Genomic DNA, 26,821 nt, shown 5'->3' on the forward strand with positions numbered 1-26,821 from the left:
GGCGGGGCGGCGGAGGGATTGCGGCGGCCGCGGCGGGATAACCTCGGGGCCCCGGCGGCCGCCCCCCGCACAGCAGCGCCGCGTCGCCAGCGTCCGCAGCGCCCGCACCGCCCGTACCGCAGCGCAGCGCAGCTCGAGCCGGACCGCGCCGGAGGTGAGCGGGGCCGCCGCCGCGCCGGGCGTCCCCCCGGGCTCCCCGCGCCCCGCCGGGCGTCCCCCCCGGGCTCCCGGGCATCCTGCTCGGGGGCGGGGTGGGCTGGCGCCCCGGCCTGCCCTTCAGAGCCCCCGCGTCCTCCCGCGCCGGCCTCCCCCGCCCCGGGGCGCGCTCCCTTCTGGCCTCGCCGCCGCCGCCTGGATCCGCTCGCATCACCGCCTTCCTTGCAGCAAACCCTCCTCCCCGTGCTCCCTCCTGCCCTCCGAGCCCCGCTCGCCCCCGCCCGGGGCCCCCTCCTCCAGATGCTGCCCCGGCGCCTCCCCGCGCCGCGTGCTCCTCCCGCGCCCCCGCCCCTCCCCCACCCGCGCTGGGGCCGCCCCTCCCCCTCCCCCGCCTGGTCACGTCCGCTCCTCCGCATCCCTGTCCTCCGCGCCCTGATTCGCCGCGCCCGCGGCCTCGCCCCTCCCCTCGGGGCTGGGCTCGTCCGCCGGCGCCCCCCGCCCCGCCCCGCCCCCCGGTGCCCGCGGAGGCGCAGGGGCCCGTCGGGGGCGCAGTCCGGGGCACCGATCCGCCGCGCTGCTCCGGGGGCCCCTCCCCGCCCTCCCCGCCCGGGGACTTGCGCAGCCTCCGCCTCGGGGGACCGACGCGCCCGGAGCCTGGAGCCCGGCGGTCCCGGGAGCGGGTGGGAGCGGGTTAGGGGCGCAGAGGAAGCACGGGGAGCGCTTGGCGCCACGGACCGCCTCCACTCGGTGCAGCCGGTGCTGAGCTGCTCTGGGGCGGGGGGGGGCGTCGCTAGAGGGTCTCGGCGCGCAAGGCTCGGGAGGATGCGGGCGCCGCGGGACGGGGTGCGGCGCCGGTGCCCTGGGCGGGGGCCGCGCTCTCTGGGTTCGAAGCCCGGAGGGACCTTCCGCTGTGAAGGTCATTGAAGAGCCCAGTGGAAGGGCGTTGCGTTCCTGCGCTTTTTATCCGTGTTCTTCAAACCCAAGGCGCGGATCCTCTCCTGTGCGCGTGAGTCAGAGCTGATGACGGTCCGGGCACGATGGACAGAAGTTAACAGGCTTCTAGAATCGAATTTGGCTCGTTAGCATACAGGAATGGTGCAGGGGGTCCCCGTGTGTAACGAGTAACCTCTTTGCTCCTGACTGTTGGATGGGTTACTATTCACACTGGGCGCAGTGTCTCCTCTCTAGTGAGAAAATGTCCAGAAGAAATGACTCCGGATGTGTTCCTCGGTCACTGAGCACAATTACATAAACTGTACTTCAGCACGAGGGCTCATCTTCTCCTTGCCATCCCCAAACACATACTCCTAGTTAATCTTGGGATTAACTCCTAAATCAGGGTTTCTAAATACTAGAAATCTCCTGGAAACCAATCCCCTAAGGGAACCTGGTACAGTGATTACAAAGTAACTAATAAAGGTTACCTTGCAGCTCCCCACTCGGCTACACGGGCTCTTTGGTCTCCTGAGGTTAGTAGACAAAGGAAGGCCAGGAGGGTCAGAATTCTCGCAGTGGTGTTGGGCTGTAAGACTAGAACCAGACCTGCAGCCCCCCCACGCTGCACTCTTCCCCCGCTGTCTCCACCTGCTCCGGGTGGAGTTCTAGATTTGCTCAGCCAAGTGGTCAAGCGTGAGGTTGGGATTGGAGGCAAGGACAGTGGCCTCCTGTCGGTAGTACTGAGGGTGCGGCCACTCCCTGGGGTACAGAGGATATCTTAGGTCAGGACTACTGCTCTGAGGCATTGTGAGCAAATAATTTACTCTCTTGATGCCTGAAGATGCTGTTGGGAAATGCAGTGCGGCTGTCCTGAGGGGAAGGGTATGTAGACCCATCACTAGGTTTGTGGATGAGTGGGGAGGCCTCTGGGGGAAGATGACTCAACCTTTCAACTTCTCTGCTTTTGAGAGAATTCTCTTTGTTGGGTGAGTGGGAAACTGCATTGTGGTCTTCACAGGTTTAAAAAGTCCCTTCTCTTCATTTAATGAGTCAAATAGTGAAACACACATTTTCCCCAGTTAAGTGAAAAGTGGTTGTCCAGGTTGTCCCGGCTCTCTGTACTCCCCTAAGAGCTTAGGTGCAGCGTGACACAGGCCTGTGCCCAAGTAACATAGTCTGTGCACCTGCATTCCTGAGACTTACCCAAGGGACACGGCAGTCCTTCATGGGAGGGGGGGCTGTTATGGTTATGAATAATGATGACTGAAAGAATGTCCTTGAACTCACCTCTGACTTGAGTCAAAATAGACGGACATTAGTCTCTTCCAGTCTTAGTTTAGCTGCTCTCATTCTAAGCACTGTGTTAGGAGTAAATAACTTTGGTGTTGAATTCATAGTTTAACAGAAAGCATTTTTGGGTGTCTAATAATTTGCCAGTGACCTGGCCAATTTGGTAGGGGGGACTCCAGACAGAACTTGTACCTTGTACAAGTTGCTTCTGTGCCTTGGATGTTGTGACATTAATGGGGTGGGGGGTGTCACGGGAAAAGCCATTTTATTTCTTAAAGCTGTGTGTTTCTTAATGTTGAGGCAGTGGAAGAAATGAGGAAATGGCTGTGAGCTAGGAAAAACCCAACTCTTGCATTATCAACTCACACTACCCTGGTTCTAATTTATGTTGCTTCAGCTTGTATGAAGGCATGTCAGGATGTGTTATTTTGGCCAAGAGCTAAGACTGAGCTCAAGGTAGGGGAAAATGACTCATTTGACATTTTATTTCTGAATCATTCCAAACGTCTACAGTCAAATCTCAGTTAGGTGGTACCCCACAAGGATGAGTCGCCCGTTTGAGCAAAGTTCTTTTGCAGCCTTGTTGAGGACGTTGGGAGATGTAGAAGTGTTTTACTCGGTGGGAGATCCTGTAGGAGGGGAGCCTGGCTGGCTCAGCCAGTAGAGAGCGGAACTCTTGATCTTGGGGTCGTGAGTTTCAGCCTCATGTTGGGCACAGAGATTACTTTAAAAAGGAAACATTTTTTAAAAGTCCTCCAGGACTGTGAGTCATCACTTTAAACCTCAGTTCTGGTCCAGCCAGGACTAGAGCTAAAGAAAGAGCATTCTTAATGCGAGCATGCTCTGGGAACTTGGATTTTTCACCTCACCACGAGCCAGTCTCAGACTAGACCAATGAATAGTCTGCTTGTTTGGGGCTTTGTTAAGGAAGCTGTTTGGGGGAAGGTGAGCCAGGGTGGGTAGTGGATGGTGGTGTGCAACATCTGGTGGGCCTCTTGGCCTCCCGGTGTGACTGCTCAGCTCAGGGGAGGGGGTGTTGGCAGAGCCACCAAGTGGTGTGGCGCCCGCCCCTGCAGCGGTCTGTGCCGTTCTGCACGTAGGAAGGAGGGCCTGCAGGAAGGAGGGCCAGCCGGGCTGCAGTACCTCCGGCGGCCTCTGAGACTTACCTCCCCCACTTCTGTCCATAGCAAAGCTTCCGGGGAGCTCTAAGCCTCTCTTCCCTGACGCCAGCAAGCTATGTTTGGAAGTTAGGCAGGGGCCATGGTGGGGGAGATGCCAAGCCAAGCTGTGACAGTGCCAGCTTAGCTGATATAGTTCGAAAAGGTCTCTGGAAAGGCGCCCATTCCTTCCGAGCCTTTGGAGTCGACCTACAGCTAGTACTTCTTTAACTTCAGGTAATTAGTGTCTTCCGTGTTTCCAGCGACGAGGGCAAAAGAATTAACCCGGTCAGTGAATCAGTCACGGTATCAGACAAAACCATGGGCAACTTGAAGGAGCCCTGGGAGTTTTAATCTCGTTAGAGGTAGGGAAGTAGAGGCTTTTGATAACTGGTATCCCTCTTTTGTTATGACATTAGGAAACAGGTTAATGTCACCTATCCAGAGGGTCTACATTTTAAAGCTCTGACAATATTGAATGCTGGCAGAAGTGTTAGAGGGCAAGAACTCACATTGCTGGTTGGTTGTAAATGGATATAACCACGTTAGAGCCCTTCAGCAATATTTAGCAAAATAGAAAATAAACATACCCTGTGACTTAGGAATTTCATTTCTGGATATATATAGAAGCTCACACTTGCACATACAGCCGTGTCCTAGGAGAATTGTTGATTGCATTGAATAATAGGGGGAAAATTGATTGGATTGCCAACCAGTAAGGGAATGCATAAATAAACGATGTAGTCGTGCAGCGGATCGGTATAGTCGTTCATATGAATTAACTAGATCTATGTACCCGCTGGATAGATCTTACATGTGCTGAAAAAAGCAAGATGTTTATTTGTACAGTATTGTACTGAGGGCATTTTAGAAAAAACGGTGTGATAGGGATCAGTATAGATATAGATGCTTAAATGGATTAGAAGGATATACAAAATTCCTGACAGTGGCTGGGTGTCAAAGTTCCTCGAAAGGTTGGAGGGCCCTGGGGATAGAGGGAAAATAAACTACAAAATTGTAATGGTTAAAAAAAAAAAGTCTACAGGAATTCTGGCTAAATGTTAGTAGTCAGTTCTGGGCGGTAGAAATACAGATGTTAATATTCCTTTTTTTTTTCTTCAGTTAAAAATAAAGCAAAATAGAAGCACATCTGTGAAAGTCACTTTAGGAAGACCAGTTTTACTAACTAGGTCAGTGTTCTTGGAGAGCTGGAACTGCCCTTCCTCATTTCATCCTCCCCTTCTCTCCCTCCAGCTATGGTGCAGGACAACCCCTCCTTTAAATGCTGAGCTAGAACACCTCACTTTGCAGAGGCTATCACCCATCCTGGTTGTATCGGACTTTGAAGGGCCCTAACCTAGAGTCCCAGGTCCCTTGCTACTTCCAAACTATGCATATCATGCCCTGAAACACTGCCTCACTATTTTAAGCCTAGTAAGGAGGCGTGGTAACACAGGACAACAAAAGTTTCATCCAAACTTCCTTCTTCAGGCTGAAACCACTTCTCTGCTCTGAGCTTCTGTGGTCAAACAAGGACATCTGAGGTTTCTCTGACTTGGGACTTCCTGCTCTGGAGTGGAGTGGTTCTTTGGAGGCTGGGCCCGTGTTGTATCTAATTTTGTGCCCTAATCCACTTTACTTTGAAATATGACTTGAGACTCCTGCTTGTAAAGCCACGTCCCTGAATAAATAAAAGCAAGGGAATTTTACTTGAACCGGCAAGTGGGCTCATTTTGTTTCACGTAAGCAGGTGAGCTAGACTTTGCTGTCTGCTAGGGAGCATGCTGAGGGTAGAAGGAACCTCAGCTCCCTCCTCCATATCGCTCCATATATAAATGCACGATATCATTACTCTGTTTATCAGGGCAAACAGCCATTCGGTGCAGACCTTACTAGGTTCTGTGGGTGGCCTGGCACCTGTTTTGATCGTGTTGTCAGATTGGGGTCAGTCTTGGGAATTGGGAATTCTATTGCTCCATCATCTAGGAACTCTGTATGGAGCACGCTGGCCTGAACGCCTTGTGTGTTTTGAAGATTAGAGACCTGAAAGGCCTTCACCATGCTAGCTTGGAGACTTGGAGGTGTAGGTAGCATATTGATGACAGAGCAAGGACCACAGTTGTGGGCATCAGGTGCCATCATCATTGGGTTACTCTGTGTGGCGAGGTCAGCGTCAGAGGAAACTTGGTGCGGAGAGCCCTGGCTGGTTAAAAATTGGCTTGTGTGCATACAGCTCACGGGCCAGGCTGGTTTACTAGGGCAGAATGATTTGGGCCTTTGTGAAAGAATCAGTGGAGTGAAGCGTGAATCTTTCCCGGCACAAACTTGCCAACAGTACTGGCCCTAAGAAGTGGCACGTCGTATCTTTTATGTGATTCCCTCCCACTGTGGTTTCTGGAGCGTGGCCGAAGACCTGTGTCTGGCACAAAGGAAACTATAGTTTTGGAGAACCAGGAGCTGCTTAAGATGAGAAAGGAAAGGTGGGCCGGGGACCTGTGGAGCTCAGGTGTGACTGTGCCCACCCCATCCCCTTGGCCTGGTAAGGCTTCTCACGGTGTCTCCTTTCTCACAGAGGAGAAATGGCTCTGAGGAAGATGTTACTGCAGGGGCTCAGGCTCAAGAATAAGGTTGCCGTACGTGGGCATGGCATTTGCCACCATCAGTGGATACGCCGGGCTTCTACTGTAGGCTGGAGGTTGGCTCTGCATGTCTGTGCCTCCTGGGAGGAGGGTGCAAAAGTGAGTCAGCTGGGCACCCGCTGGCTGCGTGTCCCGGCAGGCGCTGTCCAGACGGCCAGCATGAGGGAGGGAGCTCTTCCCAGAGGCCCGCCGGGAAACCAGGGCTTTGGCTGCTGCCCTGGGGGCAGGGGAGAGTCCTCGGGGGTTTTGGCAAGAACTTGAGGGTAGTGGTGGTTGGCAGGACGGGGAACTGGTGCTCAGGAGGACCTGAGAGGCAGGCAGCAGAGCCCTGACTTCCAGCAAGGGGGGCTCAGAGGCTGGGAGCTGAGTGCTCTGGTTTGGTAGACGTGTCTAAGGGCACTTTGAGATCTTGTAGGAGTCTGGACAAGCAAGCTTTTTTTTTTTTCTTTTTTTCTGATTACTGGTGTGGAAATCCACTCAAATACCAAATTAATGTTCATTATTATTATTTACATTTCATAGGCTGGGTGAGCAGAAAATCAGCTTGCAAAACCTCAGATTTAAATTTATTTATTTATTTTTTAAAATTTTTATTTATTTATGATAGTCACACAGGGAGAGAGAGAGAGAGGCAGAGAGACAGGCAGAGGGAGAAGCAGGCTCCATGCGCCGGGAGCCCGACGTGGGATTCGATCCCGGGTCTCCAGGATCGCGCCCTGGGCCAAAGGCAGGCGCCAAACCGCTGCGCCACCCAGGGATTCCCTCAGATTTAAATTTAGATGGTAAAATAGGGTTGTTGTTTGAGCGCAATATAATTGTATTTGCTAATGGCATCTCCTGGCCTTGGAGACAGCCCTTCTGTACCAGAATATCCTTGTCACAAAGATTATGCTGTGAAGTTTGAGGACAGACTAAACAGACAAAGAAGTTTGCTGGATTTGGATGCATAACTAACAGGTTTGGAGCATAGAATTGTCCTGTGGTCTATGTTAACTTTTTTTTTTTTTTCCTTTCTTTCTTTGGGGTTCTAAGTGGATCAAAGTTGGCCTTCTTAAGCCAGTGGAATGGTCTGGCAATGCTTTTGTGATCTGGGGCCTGAGACGTGTTATCTTGCCTCTGCCACATTTAAGCAGAGTATTCCTGAAGTGCATAGAGAGGCGGTTGATTAATGAAACCAGAAGCTAAGCTTCATTTTTGTTTTGATTCCAACATTTTTACCAGGAAACTTATAAATGTATCATTTTTGGAAGAGGTACATTTGTGATATTTCTTAATACAAAAATATTTCCATTAGTAAATTTATTAGTAAAGCGAAGAAAACATTTTGCTGTAATCCTACCACCTAGGTGACCTGCCATTACTTTATGGGTAGATAGACTTCCAGGCCTATTATGCATGTTTAGTTTAGTAGCCTTTCTCCCTCAAAAACTGGGAGTTGACCAGGTTCTGGTATAGAATAGTGAAATGTTAATTAACCACAGATTTAAAGGGAACTTAGAGCGAAAATAATCTGGGTATTCAGGAGGAGATAAAGCATCATAGAGCTAGCAAGAACTTCTTTACCTGCAAATTTTCTGTTACCATTTTCTTGGTATTTCCTTGGAGGTGTGTGTGTGTGTGTGTTTTAAGATTTTATTTATTTATTCGAGAGAGAGAGAGAGAGGGGCAGAGGCAGAGAGAGAGGGAGAAGCAGGCTCCATGCAGGGAGTCTGATGTGGGACTCGATCCCGGGCCCCTGGGATCATGCCCTGAGCTGAACCCAGGCGCTTAACCGCTGAGCCACCCACGCGTCCCATATCTATGTTTTTCTCTGTAACATAGCAGAGTCTCCGGGAGCAGCTACCATCTGGTTACCTAGTTATTAAGGTCATATTTCCATTGCCCCAAAGAACTTCAGTTACACTCAGCTTCTACCTTGATCCTTGTACAGCTCTGCAGAGCAAACCTTACTCAGCTCTGAGCGGTCTTTGCAAGTGAGGCCAAGGAGCCACCCTGAGCCACAAAAAGGACATTATGTCACCGGAAGCCCAAGCCCCGAGAACACAAGGTATGACCCAAAAACCAGTGGCCCCGGCCAGGTTTTTGTTTGCAAGGAAACACTCTTGTTTCGGGTCTAGAGAAGAGACAGCTGACTATGTTTTTGTGTTTTTTATGTTTCTGTTTTTGTTTTTTGTCAGCTGGTGTTTTTTTTTTTTTTTTTTTTTAAATTTTATTTATTCATGACAGACACAGACAGAGAGAGAAGCAGGCTCCATGCAGGGAGCGTGATGTGGACTCGATCCCAGGTCTCCACGATCACGCCCTGGGCTGAAGGCGGTGCCAAACCGCTGCGCTATCAGGGCTGCTCCAGCTGGTGATTTTTAAGAAGATGCAGGTTAATTATTCCAATCCACTCTTTGAGATCTTGTTTTATTCATGATGACAGTCCTCAGACTGGATGATGATCCCACTTGGAGGCCACAGCTAGGCCTTTGTGTTCCAGTTGGCTGGGTGTGCCACCTGGTGCCATCTCTTCAGTCATGTTCTCTCAACAGGCAGACTTACCTCAGCCCCGCCATGTGCTCCGAAGGCACAGGAGCCCTGACTCCACACGAGTGCCAATAAAGAAACCCTGGCTGCCGAGGCAGGCCCTCTAGTAATTCATAAATTCTTCAGATTTGGGGAAGGAGGGAAGAGAGGTATAAGTTTGGTTTTGACAAAGAAGCTTTGGGGTACACGGAAAGGTTCAGCAAACACTGGAACACTCCCCAGTACTAGGTGCTAACAGAGAACAGGTAGGTCACAGAGGAGAGGACCTCCAAACGTTTTCGTTTTGGTGCCTGGTGTGTATGAGGGAGTTAGGAAACACATGTTGAAAGGAGCAGTGCCTTTGCCGTGTGGAGTAGTTAGCCAATATCTTATTTCCCCATTTTTGAAGCATTAGCCTCTGTAGCTGAGGATGGGTAGCCATGCGTTTTCACTAGCTGACAAGTTTTGCTCACAACTGGTCACAGAACTTCTTGGGCGTGTATCAGAATTCTTGAAGGTAGCAGATACGGGCTGAGATGCAAGCTACCCCGAGAGGCCCCAAAGTCAAGGGCGGAGGGAGGAGGAAGTAAAAGTGGCATGTATGGCGTGCCTGGATTCAGAGCCCTGAGAGTTAGTTAGGAGGAGCTGGGACAGGCCTGAGGAGAGGCTTGTTCAGGAGCCTGGGCTGAAGCCTTGAAGCACCCAGGGTGTTAGGAGTAACCCTTGGTCCAAGAACTTAAAGAAGGGACAGCCTTGTGATGAGGAGGGTCGAGCTTCTGACTCACATCCTTACCTGATGGTTCTTCAGACCAGCCTGGAAGCTTCTTAGGTCTCTATAATCAGCAAACTAACCGGCTGAGTGAGTTTAGCTGTCAGTAGTGAAGGAAGCAAAGGTCGGGACAGTTGTCAGGATAGTGACACCTGGTCTGGTTAATTACCTGAAACAGATGGTCTTTGCGGTGTGCTTGTCAGAAAGGGAATCGGGATGGTGTATTAGAAAATCAGGTGGGGGAGAGGGTTTGGCCATTAGTCTGGATTTCCTCAGGTGTAACTGTCCTGTTAAAGTAGCTGTAATATGTCTAGAACCCGACCAGTGCCATTGGGGTTATCTGGTTTAATGCAAATTGCTTTGCACGTCCCTAAAGTCCTGCTGACCACAAGTAGCTGTGGTTTTCAGGTGCAGACTCCTGGGGTGAAAGTGCGCTCGGGATTTTGGGTCAGCTCTGCTTCCTGTCCAAGGAGTGGTTCTTACTATCTGTCAGTGAACTGGGATCGGCTCTCCTGCCAGAGCGAGCCAAGGAATGAACTTACATGTTGCTCTGGCTTAGTGAAAATCTAGGATCCCAGAGGTCAAAGGACTGCCTGGATGATGATTGTCTTTACAACCAGGAAAATCACTTTGAGTTTGGGTGGGGATTATTAAAAACCACTATGGATGCCCCACCCCATAGCGGACGTTTATAGCTTGAGATAGCTTTTCATACAAAGATTTATATTTGCCAAGATACTAAACTAGCAGTTAGTGCTGTCGCCGGAAGGTTGGTCACGCCTTCCTTTGGAGGTAGCTTCCTTCGATGCCTGTGAGATGTTGTTTGGGGGAGGACGAGGAAAGCTGTCAAAGCAGATACCAGCCCGTTGTAAGGGAGAGCTGCTTACAGCGGATGCTTGGGAAGTACGTGTGTTGGGGACGAGGTTTTAAATTGGTCTTTGAGGTCCTTTCCACTTGCTCATGGTCACATGAACCCTTTGCCCGACTTGAGGAGTGCCCACGCGACCAGAGCATGGTGGGGCTCCCTGTGGCTCGTGCAGAGTGTGCCTATTGAGTTAATGTGTAAGCAGGAAACAGCCTCTTGTGCTAAGTGATCTGTTAACCACCTGGGCTTCTCAGACTGATTACTCTCTCTTCAATTCCCCTGGATCCAGGACCTCAGCAGCCATGTCAAAGCCCCATAGTGATGTCGGGACCGCCTTCATTCAGACCCAGCAGCTGCACGCGGCCATGGCTGACACGTTCTTAGAACACATGTGCCGCCTGGACATCGACTCCCCGCCCATCACGGCCCGGAACACTGGCATCATCTGTACCATTGGTGTGTGGGTGTGTCCCCTGCTGCACCCCCCCCCCAAAAAAAAAACAGGGGCTTCATATGACCGTGATCTTCCCTGAAAAGACAAAAGAAATGTAGCAAACCTGGGTGCTGAGCAAGATGCTACACAGGTTCTTTGGGAACTCTGGACTCCGGTCCTAGGAAGTTGCAATAAGGAATTTTGCGTGCTCTGTGTTTGCTGCTAAAGGCAGAATATAGACAGTGTGTTCCTTAGCACATCTTTTAGGAGCATCTCAGAAATCTAGGGAAGATCCTTTTTTTTTTTTTTTTTTTAAGATTTTATTTATTCATGAGAGACAGAGAGGGAGGCAGTGACACAGGCAGAGGGAGAAGCAGGCTCCATGCAGGGAGCCCAATGTGGGACTCAATCCTGGGACCCCAGGATCACGCCCTGAGCCTAAGGCCGACGCTCAACCACTGAGCCACCCGAGGATCCCTAGGGAAGATCTTTCTGACTTGCTGTGTGCAACCAAGATTCTGTGGTTGGACATCTGGCTAGGCTTCAAGGCTAAGTCTTACTTAGGCCTTCTTAGATGGCCTGTAGGATTTCAAGGGCATAGCAAAAGCATCCCCTTAGCTCAGGGAAGTGGGTAAACATAATATTAGTCATGTATATGCTTTTGAAAGAATTTTGAGCTGTTTCTGGGAGGAAAATTTAGGGGAAAAGGATATCAAGAGTTCTTCAAACTTGAGAGTGTTATTCCTCCTTTGAATATTTAACACTTTGGCTTTAAAACTTTTTTTCCCCCTCCACTAGGACCAGCTTCCCGATCGGTGGAGACGTTGAAGGAGATGATTAAGTCTGGAATGAATGTGGCTCGTCTGAACTTCTCTCATGGAACTCACGAGGTGAGCCTCAGCTGGACAGCCTGGCCATAGGGGCAGCCTGTAGGAAATTGGGTGGCAGTGTGGTTCATTTAGTCATAGTGAATTAGGCAAGAGGAAGTCTGGGGTTTACAGCCAGCGGGACGAGTGTCTTCTTCACTGGCCTATCCTATCATCCTTTCCCCATCTCCTGCCATCCCAGTTGGCCAAGTCTTCTTAACCAAAGATGACCTATTTGGTTATTGGCCATGGTTTTCTCACACTCGTGTACTGACAAAAGTGTGGAAGGGTTGGGGCACCTGGCTGGCTGAGGCAGAGGAGCGTGCAACTCTTGATCTCAGAGGTGAGCATTTGGGGCCCACACTGAGTGTAGAGCTTGCTGGGAAAATAACTTTAAAAAAAGAGTGTGGAAGGGTTCTACTGGAAAACCCTGTAAGCCATTAGGTAGCATGGCCTCAGTGCTTGACATCTCCTACCCCTGGGTTTCTATAGCTGTTCATATTGCAGTGATGGACCAAAAAATCACCCTGCAGGTTGATTTCTGGCTGAGTGTAGACCCAAGATAACTGAGCAGGTCCAAGAGAAGAGTTTCTATACCATTGCAAGTTAAGGACCGAGTCCAATGTAATCACACTATTCAGCATACAGTACCCCACTTCATCAACACTGTTCCTAGCCTCTCTCTTTCCATGGGTTCTAGCATGTTAAAATAGAGTCAGCACACTCCCCAGCAGCCTGGTAGGAAAGGATCTGTACTGAGGCTGAGTATGAGCTGACTTGACCTGTGGACAGAGACTTGACCCAGGGACCAGGTGGCAATTCTTGGGACATGCTCCATCCCCCCTCCTGTTCCCAAACTCATTTTGAGGGAGGAGTGGAGGTTCCCTGAGGGACAATTCCTTTTAAAACCCATCGGGTTCCATCATAAGCTGTGGGATTTCAAAGTGGTGTTGATAAAGAAGTAATGAAGGCACCAGACTTTTCCTTCTCACGGCTTCTGATATTTTCTGTTCAGAATAAAGAAAAAGCTGCCCTGTAAGGACAAGTGGTGAGGGGTTGCCCTCTGGCATTTGGAAGCTGGTCTTCAGACTAAAAATAAAGCCTCAGGAAGTACAGCCCAAGAGGTGAACTTCTCCTTCTGGAAACGTGAGACTCTCCAGCATGGGTTCCCTAACCCAGTTTCATAAACAGCCTATGGCCTGGCAGGCAGCCGGCCTCCAAATGTCATGGGGGGGCCTGACTGAGTTCAGAGGAGCTGGGCTCAGCCGGCATTTCAGGCAGGTTAAGACACGTCCGTGGTGACATTCTGCAATTTTCCAAAGTCGGGGTCCTTGGCAGGAGTCCCCAGGAATTCTTGCAAGGGTTAGCTCAGCCCAGAGAGAGAGTTCTAAAGATATCAGTGGGGATCAGTTCACCATTGATCCCCGCTGCCGGACCATGCCAGGGTCTGCTGGGTGCAGCAGAAGCAGCAGAAACAGATTTGAAGAAGTTGACCTTTAACAAGGCTTGATGGCCTCTCCCATCCAGTAAATTAACACCGCAGCAGCTCCAAAATGGCAAGGCTGAGTGGTGTCCGCTACACCTGCTGGACAGGGGGGCTGGCTCGGGGATTTGGACTTTTTAAAACAAGAGCCATTTGGAGATAATCTCTGCTTACTTATTCCCAGATTAGAATTGGGATTTGGGAAAACAAAAACGCCCAAGTTCCTGTTGTTTGAGGTTTTTGACTAGAATAAAGTTGTCTCTGGGATCAAGGGTTTGAAAACTCCTCTGAAATTGTTCTGATATCCTATAATGTCACATAAGCAGTTTGATCGCATATCCGAGCTCTTACTTAATACCCACCTTTGATTAGTGGCTACAATCTGCTTTCCCAGCTCTTGACAGTTTTTAAATACTCTTCTAAACAGAGCATTGAAATAGTTTTCTCTCCCTCACACTGACAGAGGGATGTCTACTGTCTGCATCTGATCTTTTCTGACAGCTTTGCCTGCCGCACTGTCCCTAACCCCCTTGGGCAGTTCATATGTGCAAGAGGTATTCTTACTCAATGTGTGGTCCCAGAGACACAGACTTTTTTTTTTTAAGATTTTATTTATTCATGAGAGAGACTGACAGGCAGAGAAACAGGCAGAGGGAGGAGCAGGCTCCATGCAGGGAACCCAGTGCGAGACTTGATCCTGGAACTCTGAGATCATGGCCTGAGCCAAAGGCAAACGCTCAACTGCTGAGCCACCCAGGCGTCTGGAGACACAGCCTAAATTTAGAACAGCCTAAATTTAGAACCTTCCACAGGGACAGTATTGATGGATGGAACTCTTTACCATTTGGTAACATCCCACAAAACCCACAGCCATAGTGGAAGACTCCGTACACTTCCCAGAAATGCACCAAAAGATGACAGTATAGAGGATCTGAATGATGTAAGACCTAATAATCTCATTTGTTTTTACATAGCAGATGATTTTCTGCCCCCCCCCCCCAGAACAAAAACGTGTTGATTTAGAATGTTTATGATTAGTTATTAGGCCACCAAAACCCCTCAAGTTCCATAAAATGGAAATTATATAGACCATATTTTCTGGGATATCTTTTTATGCAAATTTTCAGTCTCCAGAAAACTTTCAGGGGCATGGGCACACAGTAGGTTAATCATCTTACTCTCGATTTCAGCTCATGTCATGACCTCAGGGTTGTGAGATCAAGCCCCACATCAGACTCCGTGCTGGGCATGGAGTTTTCTTAGGATCCTCCCTTTCCCTCTGTCACTCCCCTACTTCATCCGCAAACAAAACTTAACAGGCTTAAATGTACTTTTTGGAAAGCAAAAGTCTTAATGAAAGTTAATGAAATACTTAAAACACTAGGAGCCAAATAATCTAAAAGGGATAAAAGAAAAGCACTGATCTTAAAGCATAACTTGATAAAACAAAATGAATTTGACAAACCAAAAATAACCTGTGAAACAAACTTCTGGAAAGCCTGGTCAAGAATGAGGATGCATAAAAAGACCATGAAAAGGGACTATTTCCCATATATTAGGAGAGAGTTTGAAAGTCATAAAAAGACTTCTACTCTAATTTCTGTAAGTTGGGATGAAGTTGACTATCCTCCAAGAAAAGAAAAGTCCAAGAGGTAGAAAGTATAGATTAACAGCCTGAAGAAATAGGAAAGGTAGACAGCCCAGGTGGCTCAGCGGTTTGGCACTGCCTTCAGCCCAGGGTGTGATCCTGGAGACCCGGGATCGAGTCCCATGTCAGGCTCCCTGGGTGGAGCCTGCTTCTCCCTCTGCCTGTGTCTCTGCCTCTCTCTCTCTCTCTGTCTCTCGTGAATAAATAAAAAAAGAAAAAAAAAAACTAGAAAAGGTGACTGTAGGCTCTAGCTCCATCCCAGGTCAAGAGGACTTGATGGCTTACTTCTGTCTCCCCTTGAAGGAGCTTTGTCATGCTGTTCCAGAGCCTAGAAGTCTTCCCAATATGTTCTTTGAAGCCAACACACACCCTGATAGTGAAGTGAGATGAGGACAGTACCGCAACCAGACAGGTTAGCTCTTGGGGCCTGTCTCTCACTTAGAAGCAGAAAGCAAGGGTAAAATTCAACAGTCCACATCCACTCATCTGTTAAAGAAATTTCTTCCCCCGTGACCATGTAAATTTTATTCTAGGAACATAAAGTCCACACTGGGATGAAATAGAGTGGCCAGTATGAGGTGATGGTGATAACTAGGTGCTCACCTCTGTTCTAAGGACTTCGTGGATTCTTTTACTTTTCACATCAGCTCTGAGGAAAAGGCATCTGACAACAACGAAACACCTACTCCTTTAAAATAAATTACCTCTGTATTCTGTTCTATACAGAATGTTTTTATTCTGTATCGCAAGCTAGCAATAGAAAGACATATTTTCATAACTCCTAGTAGGGATGTCTGCCCCCAGAGAACAAGCCATGGTCCTCATCAGAGACTATAATAGAAGCTGAAGATTCTCAGACACAGCTTCAGGCAGCACCGTCCTTGGAGATGAGACTCTGGTTCCAGCTCCCCCCTCAGCTGCCTTATGGGTGCTGCTCTCCCAGGCAGGCTGAAGGGAAGACAAGGCCTGTCAAGTGCTGAACTGGGTGCCCCTGTTACCAGCAACGTCCTGGTGGCTACACTAAGAACTTGGTGACGTCTTGGCTTTGAGTTCCTTTTTCAGTCGTCAGTCGTGGCGAGTGGGAAGGGAAAAGGCTGGGGAAAAGGCTGGAAGCCAGGGCGATTGGTTCAGAGAGAGGCGCATTTTCCTGTTCCCTAGACCACTCCAGAAAGTGATTGTGAAAACCGGGTCTGGGAGCCCCTAGGCGATGGCTTATTTAGCTTGAGCTATTGTAAGCTTAAGTAAATAACTCTGGAGTTTGAATTGTAGTTGGAATCAATAGGGGAAAAGCTCAGAACTGCCAACTCTCCCACCGGACTCTGACACTGATTGCCCGGCCAGTATCACCCACACACGTTAGTGCAAGGTCTTTTTCTCTCGCAGTCTGCTTTATTTGCCAAGGGAGCGTGAGCGTAAGGGAGACAGGCTTCTTTCATGTTGACACGTGTTTACACCATCCCTGTAGTGGGCTTTGGTGGCCGTATTCTCGGGTTTCTAAGCTTTGGCCTTGAGTGAGTGAGTGAGTGAGTGAGTGAGTGCCACGGAAGGAGTGGGTGGCAACGAGGCGATTGAAATGAGCAAGTGGGGGGTGCTCAGTGAGTGGATGACCCTGACGCCAGACACAGGAGGGTAGAGGTGTGGAACATCACAGGCCTTTGCGGAGTGATCTGCTTCAGCTGCAGCTCCAGATCCTTGGGTGAGTGCACAGCTGTCCTCTTCCTTCCCCCAGTACCACGCAGAGACCATCAAGAACGTGCGTGCAGCCACAGAAAGCTTCGCTTCTGACCCCATCCTCTACCGGCCAGTGGCTGTGGCCCTGGACACCAAAGGCCCTGAGATCCGAACTGGCCTCATCAAAGGCGTGAGTATGGGGGGGGCAGTGGGAGGGAAGGTGCAGGAGGCAGTGGGCCCTAGAGAGCCATCCCGGTTGGAGGCCGTGTTCCTCACAGTGCAGATCTGGAAATTCTATTCATCATGGCTAAAAAAGTTGATTTGGTGTACTTTGCTAAAAAATGGTACAAAGAAGAATCTTTTTTTTACTCTGAGAACCTCCTTCCAAGTCTGTCCGTCGCTTTTCCCCTGTCGTTACATAGCGAGACGATGACGTTGTAGGTTCGTTGTAAGTCTTTCTTTCTTGGGTCACTTCCTTGAGAAAAGATTGTTTATTTCCAAAGCCAGAAGCTTTATTGTTCCTCATGGCTGGGATTGGAGCATGTTCCCTGGAGGAAAGAGCTTTTTTTTTTCCTTCGGAGAGGGCCCGGCTCCTGTGGTTTGGACTCGTGGCTTATTCTCTTGTCTATAGAGCGGGACTGCAGAGGTAGAGCTGAAGAAAGGAGCCACTCTCAAGATCACCCTGGACAATGCCTACATGGAAAAATGTGACGAGAACATCCTGTGGCTGGACTACAAGAACATCTGCAAGGTGGTGGAAGTGGGCAGCAAGATCTACGTGGACGATGGGCTTATTTCTCTGCAGGTGAAGCAGAAAGGTATGTACTGGAGGCAATGTCTCAGTGTCTAGAACCAGCCCCAAATTTCCTTTGACCCAAGGAAAGTGGGAAGTTTGGCTGACAGCAAGGTTAAGGCTAGTTTTTCCTCAGGATTTCTTTCTGTAATCCCTTGTCCTTTACAACAGACTTTGGCCCAACTTCATCACCTTCTTGGGGAGCATAGGAGAAAATTTCTTTTTCCCCGTCCTGTTTGTGTCTTCCTTCCATCGCTCAGTGTGGTTTCCTTCCTTCCTCCCTTCCTTCCTTCCTTCCTTCCTTCCTTCCTTCCTTCCATCCATCCATCCATCCATCCATCCATCCATCCATCCATCGCTCAGTGTGATATGTGTCAGGCACTATCCCAAGTATTTTACATGGTAATTTGTTCACGTTTTATAACAACCTTATGAGTGGGTATTATGATCTCTGACAGGTGGGGAAACAGGCACAGAGAGGTTAGTTGACCTTTCCCAGACTACACGGTTAGTGAGTTAGGATCTGAGTTCTGGACATAGTGGCTCCAGCACCCACAATGTGCTCCTTTCTAGTTCACCCTCCTGGGGAGAGCCTGCTTCCTGTTGGACATTGTGCTCCCATCCCTCCACCCCCATTTTGCACAGGTGCTGACTTCCTGGTGACGGAGGTGGAGAACGGTGGCTCCTTGGGGAGCAAGAAGGGTGTGAACCTCCCCGGGGCTGCTGTGGACCTGCCTGCTGTGTCAGAGAAGGACATCCAGGATCTGAAATTCGGGGTGGAGCAGGACGTAGATATGGTGTTTGCGTCTTTCATCCGCAAGGCGGCTGATGTCCATGAGGTCAGGAAGGTTCTGGGAGAGAAAGGGAAGAACATCAAGATAATCAGCAAAATTGAGAATCATGAGGGAGTTCGGAGGTGGGTGTCCTGACCGTCCCCTGCCCCTCAGCCCCAGCCCGGCATTCCAGAAAGCAGACTGTATCCCGTGGATACCCAGGTCCCAAACCTGGCGACCTACCCATCAGAGTGCAAACTCCCAAGCTTAGGCTAGACCCACTAGGAGAAGGCATTGGCATTTTTAATTATTTACATAAGGGTTTTTTTTTTTTTTAATTTGATGTATTTATTCATGAGAGACACAGGCAGAAGGAGAAGCAGGCTCCATGCAGGGAGCCCAATGTGGGACTTGATCCCGGGACTCGAGGATCTCGCCCTGAGTCAAAGGCAGATGCTCAACCACTGAGCCACGCAGGCGCCCCTATTTACTTAGTTTTTTGTTGAATTTTATTTAAATAATCTCTATACCCGATGTGGGGCTTGAACCCACAACCCTGAGATGTAGAGTCGCATGTTCTTTCAAGTGGGCCAGCCAGGGGCCCCAAGGAATGGGTATTTTTAAGAAAATACATATATCATATATATCTTCCCAGGTGATTGGCATGGCGATGCACCCCAGGAGTGATTGACATTGTTCTGTAGGCCCAGGGCCCAGTGTTGGAGTTGATTGGGGGGGGGTCACTGCTCGCAGGGGCCCTCATGCTGTCCTCCTGATGAGCGCTACCTATGTTTGCTGGAATAAGAGGACATTTCCCCCCATCCTACACCTCCACCCCATTTTTCCCAGTGGAAGGAAGAAGATGGCAGGCTGTTAGGAAGGCGCTCTTTTTTGGCCCCTCACTTGGGAGATAGGTGGAAGCTCATGGTGTCCTTGTCTTCACTTAAAAGGCAGCTGGCCTGCTGACTGGGCTGGTTCTGGCATGTTCCCAGCTTCCTGGAGGAAAGCATGTGGTCCTAGCTGTACTTCACCTCCTCCCCAGTATCCCCAAGTAGAGCTAAAAGAGTATGGCCAGCTTGGTGACCTCTGTTCCTCTGCAGCTCCCTGCTAGGAACATAAGTCACCAGAACTAAAACCCCAGACCTACTTGGGTGGATTAGGCCTGTGCTTGGAGAGGGCGGAGGGGCAGCCCTACCTGCTATTTGATCTTGGCATCCTTAGCTTTGTGCGGGTGGCCTTTGTACCAGGCAATATGGAGTCCACCTTCTGCTGTCCTGATAAACCATGGGTGCTAGCTGTCCTTGGCCACAGGCCAGGCAAAGCCACATGTCCTCATGCCTTCAGCAGGTTGGAGGGGCCCACCTCAAGGAACAGCCCTCAAGTGTCCTTGGCTGGAAGGCCACAGACCTTTGTGTGCAGTCAGCTAACCTTGGAAGTGCTGGCTGCAGTGGGTGTGGTAGAGAGGTGCCTTAGGCGGGGCCTCGTGACCTGCAGGGGGAGAGGAAACAAACCCAGGGGGCTTCGGAGGAAACCTTGTCTTTTTCCCTACCCCTTTGTGGATTGTCTTTTTCCCTACCCCTTTGTGGAACTTCCATATGAGTGCTAAACAGCCCAGCAAGCAGTACGGTTAGCCCACCTTGGGAGACCAGGTAGCTGGAACACCCCATCCCCTTTGTGCCCACGGTGAGGTCCTGGACGGCTGTCCTGGTGAAGGGCTGCTGAGTCAGAGTCCAGGAGACCTCTGTGCCTCCCTGCACTTGCGGCCTTGTTCCATAGAACCTCTCCCTGCCCTCTCTGTTAGGTTTGATGAGATCCTGGAAGCCAGCGATGGCATCATGGTGGCTCGAGGTGATCTAGGCATTGAGATTCCTGCAGAGAAGGTCTTCCTTGCTCAGAAGATGATGATTGGGCGGTGCAACCGAGCGGGCAAGCCTGTCATCTGTGCGACACAGGCATGTGCCTCTCCCCACACTCACACACTCACAGGCGGGTGCTGCTTGGTCTCTTCCCAGGACCCTGCCCCACCCCTCTCAAACACACGTGCACCCTCCCTTCCCCTCGTGCATGCACACAAAGCCATACTCTGTGCACGAACACAGGATCCAGGGAATCAGCCTGTAGTCCTTCCTTTCTGGAGACCACCCAGGCCACATCTCACTAATGCTCTGTCCCCACGCAGATGCTGGAGAGCATGATCAAGAAGCCCCGTCCCACCCGGGCTGAGGGCAGTGATGTGGCCAATGCAGTGCTGGATGGAGCTGACTGCATCATGCTGTCTGGAGAGACCGCCAAAGGGGATTACCCCCTGGAGGCTGTTCGTATGCAGCACCTGGTGAGTTCCTCGGGCCTCCCCATGTCTGCAGGCTCGGGCTGGGTGGAAGCAGGCTCTGGTACGAGGCAACACCTTTTAGGCTTCTGTGCCCACAACCTTTTATGATCCTCTAATAAGTCACAGCAAGACTGCGGAGGTGTGTGCTGGGGAGGAGGGGGGTATCTTGGTTTTCGTTCTCTTCTGTCTTCGCTGTCCACGCTCCATCTCCTGTCTCCTGTCCTGGAGGCATCTTCCTTCATCAGCCTAGCACGGTTCACTTCTGGCCTCGAGGTTGTGAATCTGTCCCATGATTCAAGTACCGAGGTACTTGTCCCTCTTCCTCTGGACAGCCCAGAGGACCCAGAAGAGGCCGTGGGCTCCTGCTCCCTGCCAGCCTGTCTGGCTTCCATTTGCGTCCCTACCTGGCCACATCAGGTGTCTCCCCCCGCCCCCAGGGGCCCCGGGCCTGCACTGGAGGCTGTCATGTATGTGAGGGGACCGAGCTGGCCTTGCATGGTGCCTGCAGCGGGGCCTGCTTTGCTGAGCTGAACGGTGGTGTTTAGTGACTGGCAGCAAGTCCACAAGTAGAGGCAGGTGGAAGACGACTGAGCCTGCTGGGGCGTGGAGGGAGAGCCTCCGAAAGAGTCCTGGAGGCAGCTTTTTCCCACCCCGGTAGCTAGCTAGCTCTGACGCTCTTGGGCTTGGCCACGTGCCTCTGCCTGGCTCCTTCTCAGTTCCTTGGCCCTGTCTGGTCCTGCTCTAGACACACGGAAGACTTAACCCAGGGTTCACTTACCAGGGCTCCTGAGGCCTGGGAGGCAGAGGCCTGCACATTCACTTTCTTATCAGTAGTCCAGTGTCAGCACTTAACATGTGTGGAGCTCTGCAAACTTGCCTCTGATCCTGAAGTGGTTTTTCCTTGACTGTCCTATTCCTTTTCCCATCAGCAGAGGGAACCCGTGCCCTTTGCGTGATGCCGCCTCCCCCGAACTCTCCCAGATGTAACCCCCCCATACACAAAGTCTCTTCCTTTCCTCGTTCACTTTTTGTGTGTCCAGTTATTAGCCTGTGTAGATTGATGTAATCTTCGTATGTCCCCTGTGTGATAGATGTCACCCCAACTTACGGATGAGGATTACATGATGATAAAGCCTTAGTTTGAACCCAGAACTGCTGGCTGCAGGGCCAGTGTTGTCCTGTATGTAGTGTTCCGTCTAGCAGGCGATAAGGCCACGTCTCCCATCAGGGGCCTGTACTGGGCTCAGAGATTAAGACTCTCCCTCTGGCCTCTGAATTCCAGCTATATTTCCATAACCAGTTTCTCCTCTGGACAGACAGACACACCTTAGAGAGAACCCCAGGGCTTGGATGGCACTGCTCAGAAGATAAGTGATGAGGTGTAGGTGAGGTGGCCTCTCCTCACGTCCCCAGTTAATGCCGAGCCGAGCTTCTCTTAACCGTTCACTGCTTTCTCTCGTGTGTTGTGTAAATGAGGCAATTAACCACCCATAACTCAGGGCTAGGCCGTCTCAGGTACGTCCCGTTTCCCGTTTCCTGCTCGGTCTCCTGTCCTTTGATTGCATGCACTCTGTTCTTAGAGAAGAAAGAAAACCTTTAACCTAGTGAATCCTGTCTCGTACCTGCCTTTACCGTCCAATTAATGGAATGTTCTTACTGATTTTTCTCGCACCTGTCATTCTCTAAGATTCCAATCTTCCAAAGCTTAAATTTTCTTTCTACTTCCTGATGTTATCCGAGCAGGTGGTCTGTGAATATAACGGAACGGCTTTCTCATGACTGTGATAATCCTTAATGTTTTAATCAAGCGTCTCTGTTAAACTCACCCGTGTGCTTCCACAGGCTTCTGTCCCTTCACATGGCTGTTGAGTGTGCCCCTCGCAAGTTTGCCATCTCCCCACCTTTGTGCTTGGACCTTGGTTAAGCTGTGTGGCTTTGGCTTCATCTGACCCCAGCTTTCCAGCGCTGCTCCGCGCGTTTCCATGGCAGGCCATCGGAAAGGCTCCTAGCAGCCGCATGCGAAGGCCAAGCAAGTGCTCCATGTGTGCATGGAAGCCAGGCAAGACGCCCCGTGGTAACCAGACAGCCATGTGAGGAGGGAGGGCCTGTTCCTTCCTGTAAGCTGTGTCATGAGGCAGCATGGTCAGGTCCTGCCAGGGAGCGGCGTGGGCCCAGCCTGGGCATGTTCCTATGCCAAGGCGCCAGTGCCTGCCGCCATCTTGACTCCCTCTACCCCCCACCCGCAATCAGAAAATCCTTCCAGAATGGAAGACCCCATTTTTCCTCTTTTGGAGGGGAAACCGCAGCAGTTGATGCTGGAAATTCTCCAGCCATCCCTGAGCAGTTGGGCTTTCATCATGCTGCCTCTTCGCATCTGCATGAAGGACAGATTTAGCCAATTAACCTAAGGTTACCTTCCTCTGATTAATTCCCCATTCTGTCTTTCCATGTGTTGTCTCTCGTTTTTCTCCCTCCCTCTTCTTGCTTCTCCTCCCCCCTCCAAACCTTACAGATAGCTCGTGAGGCTGAGGCAGCCATGTTCCACCGCAAGCTGTTTGAAGAACTTGTGCGAGGCTCAAGCCACTCCACAGACCTCATGGAAGCCATGGCCATGGGCAGCGTGGAGGCTTCTTATAAGTGTTTAGCAGCAGCTTTGATAGTTCTGACGGAGTCTGGCAGGTAGGGCCCCAAAGGCAGGTAACTCCGTAGGATAACCAGCCTCTTGCTCCAGCTGATCTAGAAGACGGCTGGGGCGCAGCCCTGCAGCTGGGGCCCGGCTCCAGTCCTCTCCTCGTCTGCAGGAAGCCAGCCAGGGAGTCAGGGCAGGGCAGGACCGCAAGGGCCTCCGGCTCGGTAGGCACAGTGGCTGCCACAGGCACCTGGTGATGGGCCAGTTCCCATGAACCTTGGTCTTACGCGGCTCCACGGCTCCAGTTGTCCATCGCCTCTTGGCCTCCTGTCCGGGGACACGTCCCTCACCAGCTGTCTGTGAGCCTCTTCCCCTCCGTCTCCCGTGCAACACAGCTCTGACAGTCCTGTCCCCCTCCTGTCCCTCTGGACGGATGTTGCTCCCCTAGATTGCCCGTGAGGCAGAGGCCGCCATCTACCACTTGCAATTATTTGAGGAACTCCGCCGCCTGGCGCCCATTACCAGCGACCCCACAGAAGCCGCCGCCGTGGGCGCCGTGGAGGCCTCCTTCAAGTGTTGCAGCGGGGCCATAATCGTGCTCACCAAGTCTGGCAGGTAGGAGGTGGCAGCGGCTCCCAGGGCACGCCCTGCTCGGGGCACCTTCCCTGGGCGTCCCGAGAGCCGTGCGTTGATCGGGGCTCAGATGACCCTGAGCCCAGGTAAGCCCCTCTGCCTGCCACCTGGGCCTGAGGACCCGAGGTTAGACTAGAGACTTCATTGCAGAACGAGAGACCGACTGCACATGCTCACTTGATTATTTGAAAGTTCATCTTTTAAGAAAGTAATTGATGATCAGTTTTGTTCATTCCAGCCACTATATGCCCTTTAAAAGTTCAGTTTGGGAGATTAGTGCTGTTCACTGACGTGCTGTTGGGTTGGTGCACCTGTCTCTGTCTGTCTTTGAGCCCCAAAGGCAAGCAGGTTCAGGCCTAGGAAAGGTCACCACGTCGTCTTGCTGGCACCCTAGTGTTGTGCCGCCGAGCTGAGGCTGCTGATTGGCCTTGGTCTTGGGATCTCCTCATCTGGACATGGAGTCAGCCTCTGTCATTGCCCCAGTCTGGGAGTGTGCTCCTCATCCCTGCCTGCGGGGCCACAGGAATTCCTGGAAGGGGAAGGGATGGGGTCAGGCTGGTGGTCCCCGAGCATGGAGGAGCGGCAGGTGGGGTTGCCTGTAGAACCCGGACATGAGATCTGTGCAGATTACCTCAGCAGAGGGCTCCAGATAAACAGCTCCAACCATCCGGGTTGACCTTTGTGGAAAGGTCCAGCCTTTGCTCTTTGGCTATTTTTAGCTCCAGTCTTCTGGGATTTCACTCTAACCAGTCCCGACTTCAGCACTTGCTTCCCTCTGAAGCCTTGTATGGGGGCCAGGCCTTTAGCAGGGCAGCCTCTGCTGTGACATGGCTTAAGTTTCCCTGACACCTGTCGGTGTCCTTAGGGCTTGCCTTCCGAGGCCCAGTGCCTCCTGCAAGCAAGCCCCTCCCCAGCTCCTGAGACACGTCTACAGCCACAAGTGTAAAGTGTTAAAGGAAGCATGTGGCACTGGGGCCCAGAGGGGCCCTCTACCCTCCAGGGGACTCTGCACAGACAGAGCCTCCCTCCCACATTAACCTTTCCATCTCCTGGTCTGGCCTCCTGGGTAATACCTAGGTTTGGCTCTAGAGCCGGGTTGCTAGGACTGTTTTAGGGACTTGGGGGCCATGTAGGCTGGGGGAGAGGACACAGCAGTAGAGAGGGCTGGCTTTGTAGGTTCCCTGGGGGGCTGGTGAGCTCTGCTGCTGTTCTTTGCAGATGCCAAGAGTCAGGTGCTATTCACATGCTGCTTGGCTTGTAGCTGCTGCTGGCAGCAGGAGGAATGGGTGCTGGTGAGGTTGGGCAGGGCTGGATCTGTGCCAGGATGGGAAAGTTCAGAGGAGGGGCTTCTGCCAACTGTGAGTCGTGTGGGGTGAGTGGGTGAGACTGTGCCGGGTCGGGTCGGTGTGATCCTGGGGCCCTTGGCTGTGGGGAGGGGGGAAGAAGCCAAGTGGACAGATAGCATAGGAAGAAGAGTCAGATTCTGTTCCTCGGAAGGTAGAGGACAAGGGGCAGCCCTGGCACGGGGAGCAGATGCTAAAGTGGCCAGAGTCTGATGCTGGCAGAATGAGTTGGATTAGAGGCTGAGTTGTTGCTAAAGGCCCTGTGGGGCTCTGGGAGGCTCTGGAACACTGTTTAATGGTCTCTTCTGCTTGGCCGTCATCCTGTCTCAGGTCCGCTCACCAGGTGGCTAGATACCGCCCCCGTGCCCCGATCATCGCTGTGACCCGGAACCACCAGACTGCTCGCCAGGCCCACCTGTACCGCGGCATCTTCCCTGTGGTGTGTAAGGACCCAGTGCAGGAGGCCTGGGCTGAGGACGTGGACCTCCGGGTGAACTTGGCCATGAATGTTGGTGCGTGGCTGGGAACAAGGGCTAGGACCTGGAGGGGTGGGGACGGTGCTTGGGCACTGATCTCCCTGGGATCCCAGAGAAAGGGGAACATGCTGACCTTGGAGTGTGCAAGAGTCCTAGCTGTCTACCCAGGGAACGTTCTCTGACTCCTCCTTCCCATTCCCTGAAGTTCTGGGCTAAGCCCAGGAGGGAGGAGCAGCCTTGGAGTTCTGGGGCTGAGCTGCCCACTTCTCTGTCTTCCCATCCGGGGCCCAAAGCAAAGGATCCTGGATAGTCAGGAATGTCCCTTCTTGGGCATCTGCTCCTTGTTGAGGGTTAAAAAAAAAATTAGAGCTTTACATCATGGAGTGTCCTACACACAGATCACGTACTCATGGCCTTTGTCCCTAATAAAAGTAGGATGTCGGTGCATGAGAGGGACTACTCCACCCTCTAGAGTAAAAAATGAATGATGTCCAAAGGTCCCTCCCTGGCAGCTGCCATTTCAATTGATAAGGAAGCGTCGGGGCCTCCCTCGTCCCTGGGCTGGGCGGCTTGCGCCACCTTGTGGTGGGTGGCAGTAAGGGTCACCCAATCCGGCTTGCTACCTCGGCCACCTGCCTGGCTTGCTTTTCCTCACCGACCTTTCTTCTCTTCTTTCAGGCAAGGCCCGAGGCTTCTTCAAGAAGGGAGATGTGGTCATTGTGCTGACCGGGTGGCGCCCTGGCTCCGGCTTCACCAATACCATGCGTGTGGTGCCTGTGCCGTGACGGGCCCCAGAGTCCCTCCTCCAGCCCCTGTCCCACCCCCTTCCCCAACCCATCCATTAGGCCAGCAATGCTTGTAGTGCTCACTCGGGGGTTGTCATGTGGCACTGGTGGGCTGGGATGCCAGGGAAGATGAATGCCTCTGTAAAACATGACTTTTTTAGGAGCCTGTTCAGTGCAGGTGGCCCAGAGCTGGGCTGCACATCAGGTGACCTCACCCCAGCAACGGACGAGGGAAGGGTGCAGGACTGGAAGCCCCAGAGCTTTAACACGGAGGGCAGCAGCTCCTGCTTCTCCTCCTCTGTGTACTCCATTCGGTTCCTATAGAAAATGGATACGCAGAGAACTCCCAACCCTGGCCTGGCCGGGTCTAGAGACCACCGGCAAGAATCGCAGCCCAGGGCAGTGGTTCCAGTTACACTGGCTCAGGCCCTTACTCGCTTCTCCACCCCCCTGTCTCCCCCCACTCCCACCTGCCCTTCTGTTCCTAGGCTCAGCTGTCGCTGCAGGCAAACACTCCACCCTCCATTTCCCCCACTCCTGCAGCTGCCTCCAGGCCTGTTGCTATAGAGCCTACCTGTGTGTCAATAAACAACAGTTGAAGCACCCATTTCCTTTCTTTTTCTGGTGTTGGGGGGTGGG

General features: G+C 51.7%; 1 protein-coding gene across 3 annotated transcripts; it reads left to right on the forward strand.

The window, feature by feature from the left end:
• PKM (pyruvate kinase M1/2) lies at positions 1 to 26,787 on the forward strand. 3 transcript variants are annotated; one of them, XM_055319812.1, is made up of 11 exons: positions 1 to 154; positions 10,610 to 10,776; positions 11,552 to 11,643; positions 16,480 to 16,611; positions 17,053 to 17,239; positions 17,860 to 18,130; positions 19,789 to 19,939; positions 20,167 to 20,319; positions 22,829 to 22,995; positions 25,252 to 25,433; positions 26,076 to 26,787. In XM_055319812.1, exons 2-11 carry the CDS (start codon positions 10,623 to 10,625, stop codon positions 26,180 to 26,182), a joined length of 1,596 nt encoding a protein of 531 aa, XP_055175787.1. In that variant the 5' UTR covers positions 1 to 154; positions 10,610 to 10,622; the 3' UTR covers positions 26,183 to 26,787. The 3 variants fall into 3 exon arrangements, with proteins under 3 accessions (XP_055175787.1, XP_055175789.1, XP_055175786.1); XM_055319814.1 differs by lacking the exon at positions 1 to 154 and adding an exon at positions 1,027 to 1,162; XM_055319811.1 differs by lacking the exons at positions 1 to 154; positions 22,829 to 22,995 and adding an exon at positions 23,394 to 23,560.
• Positions 26,788 to 26,821: the final 34 nt, after the last annotated feature.

Source organism: Nyctereutes procyonoides, unplaced genomic scaffold (assembly GCF_905146905.1).
Source record: "Nyctereutes procyonoides isolate TBG_1078 unplaced genomic scaffold, NYPRO_anot_genome, whole genome shotgun sequence".
NCBI classification, from domain to species: domain Eukaryota; kingdom Metazoa; phylum Chordata; class Mammalia; order Carnivora; family Canidae; genus Nyctereutes; species Nyctereutes procyonoides.

Coding starts and splice junctions, on each gene's coding strand:
- PKM (XM_055319812.1), top strand. CDS start 10,623: ATGTCAAAGCCCCATAGTGATGTCGGGACCGCCTTCATTCAGACCCAG. Junction 16,612..17,052: donor GAACTGGCCTCATCAAAGGC/GTGAGTATGGGG, acceptor TCTTGTCTATAG/AGCGGGACTGCAGAGGTAGA. Junction 19,940..20,166: donor CTGTCATCTGTGCGACACAG/GCATGTGCCTCT, acceptor GTCCCCACGCAG/ATGCTGGAGAGCATGATCAA.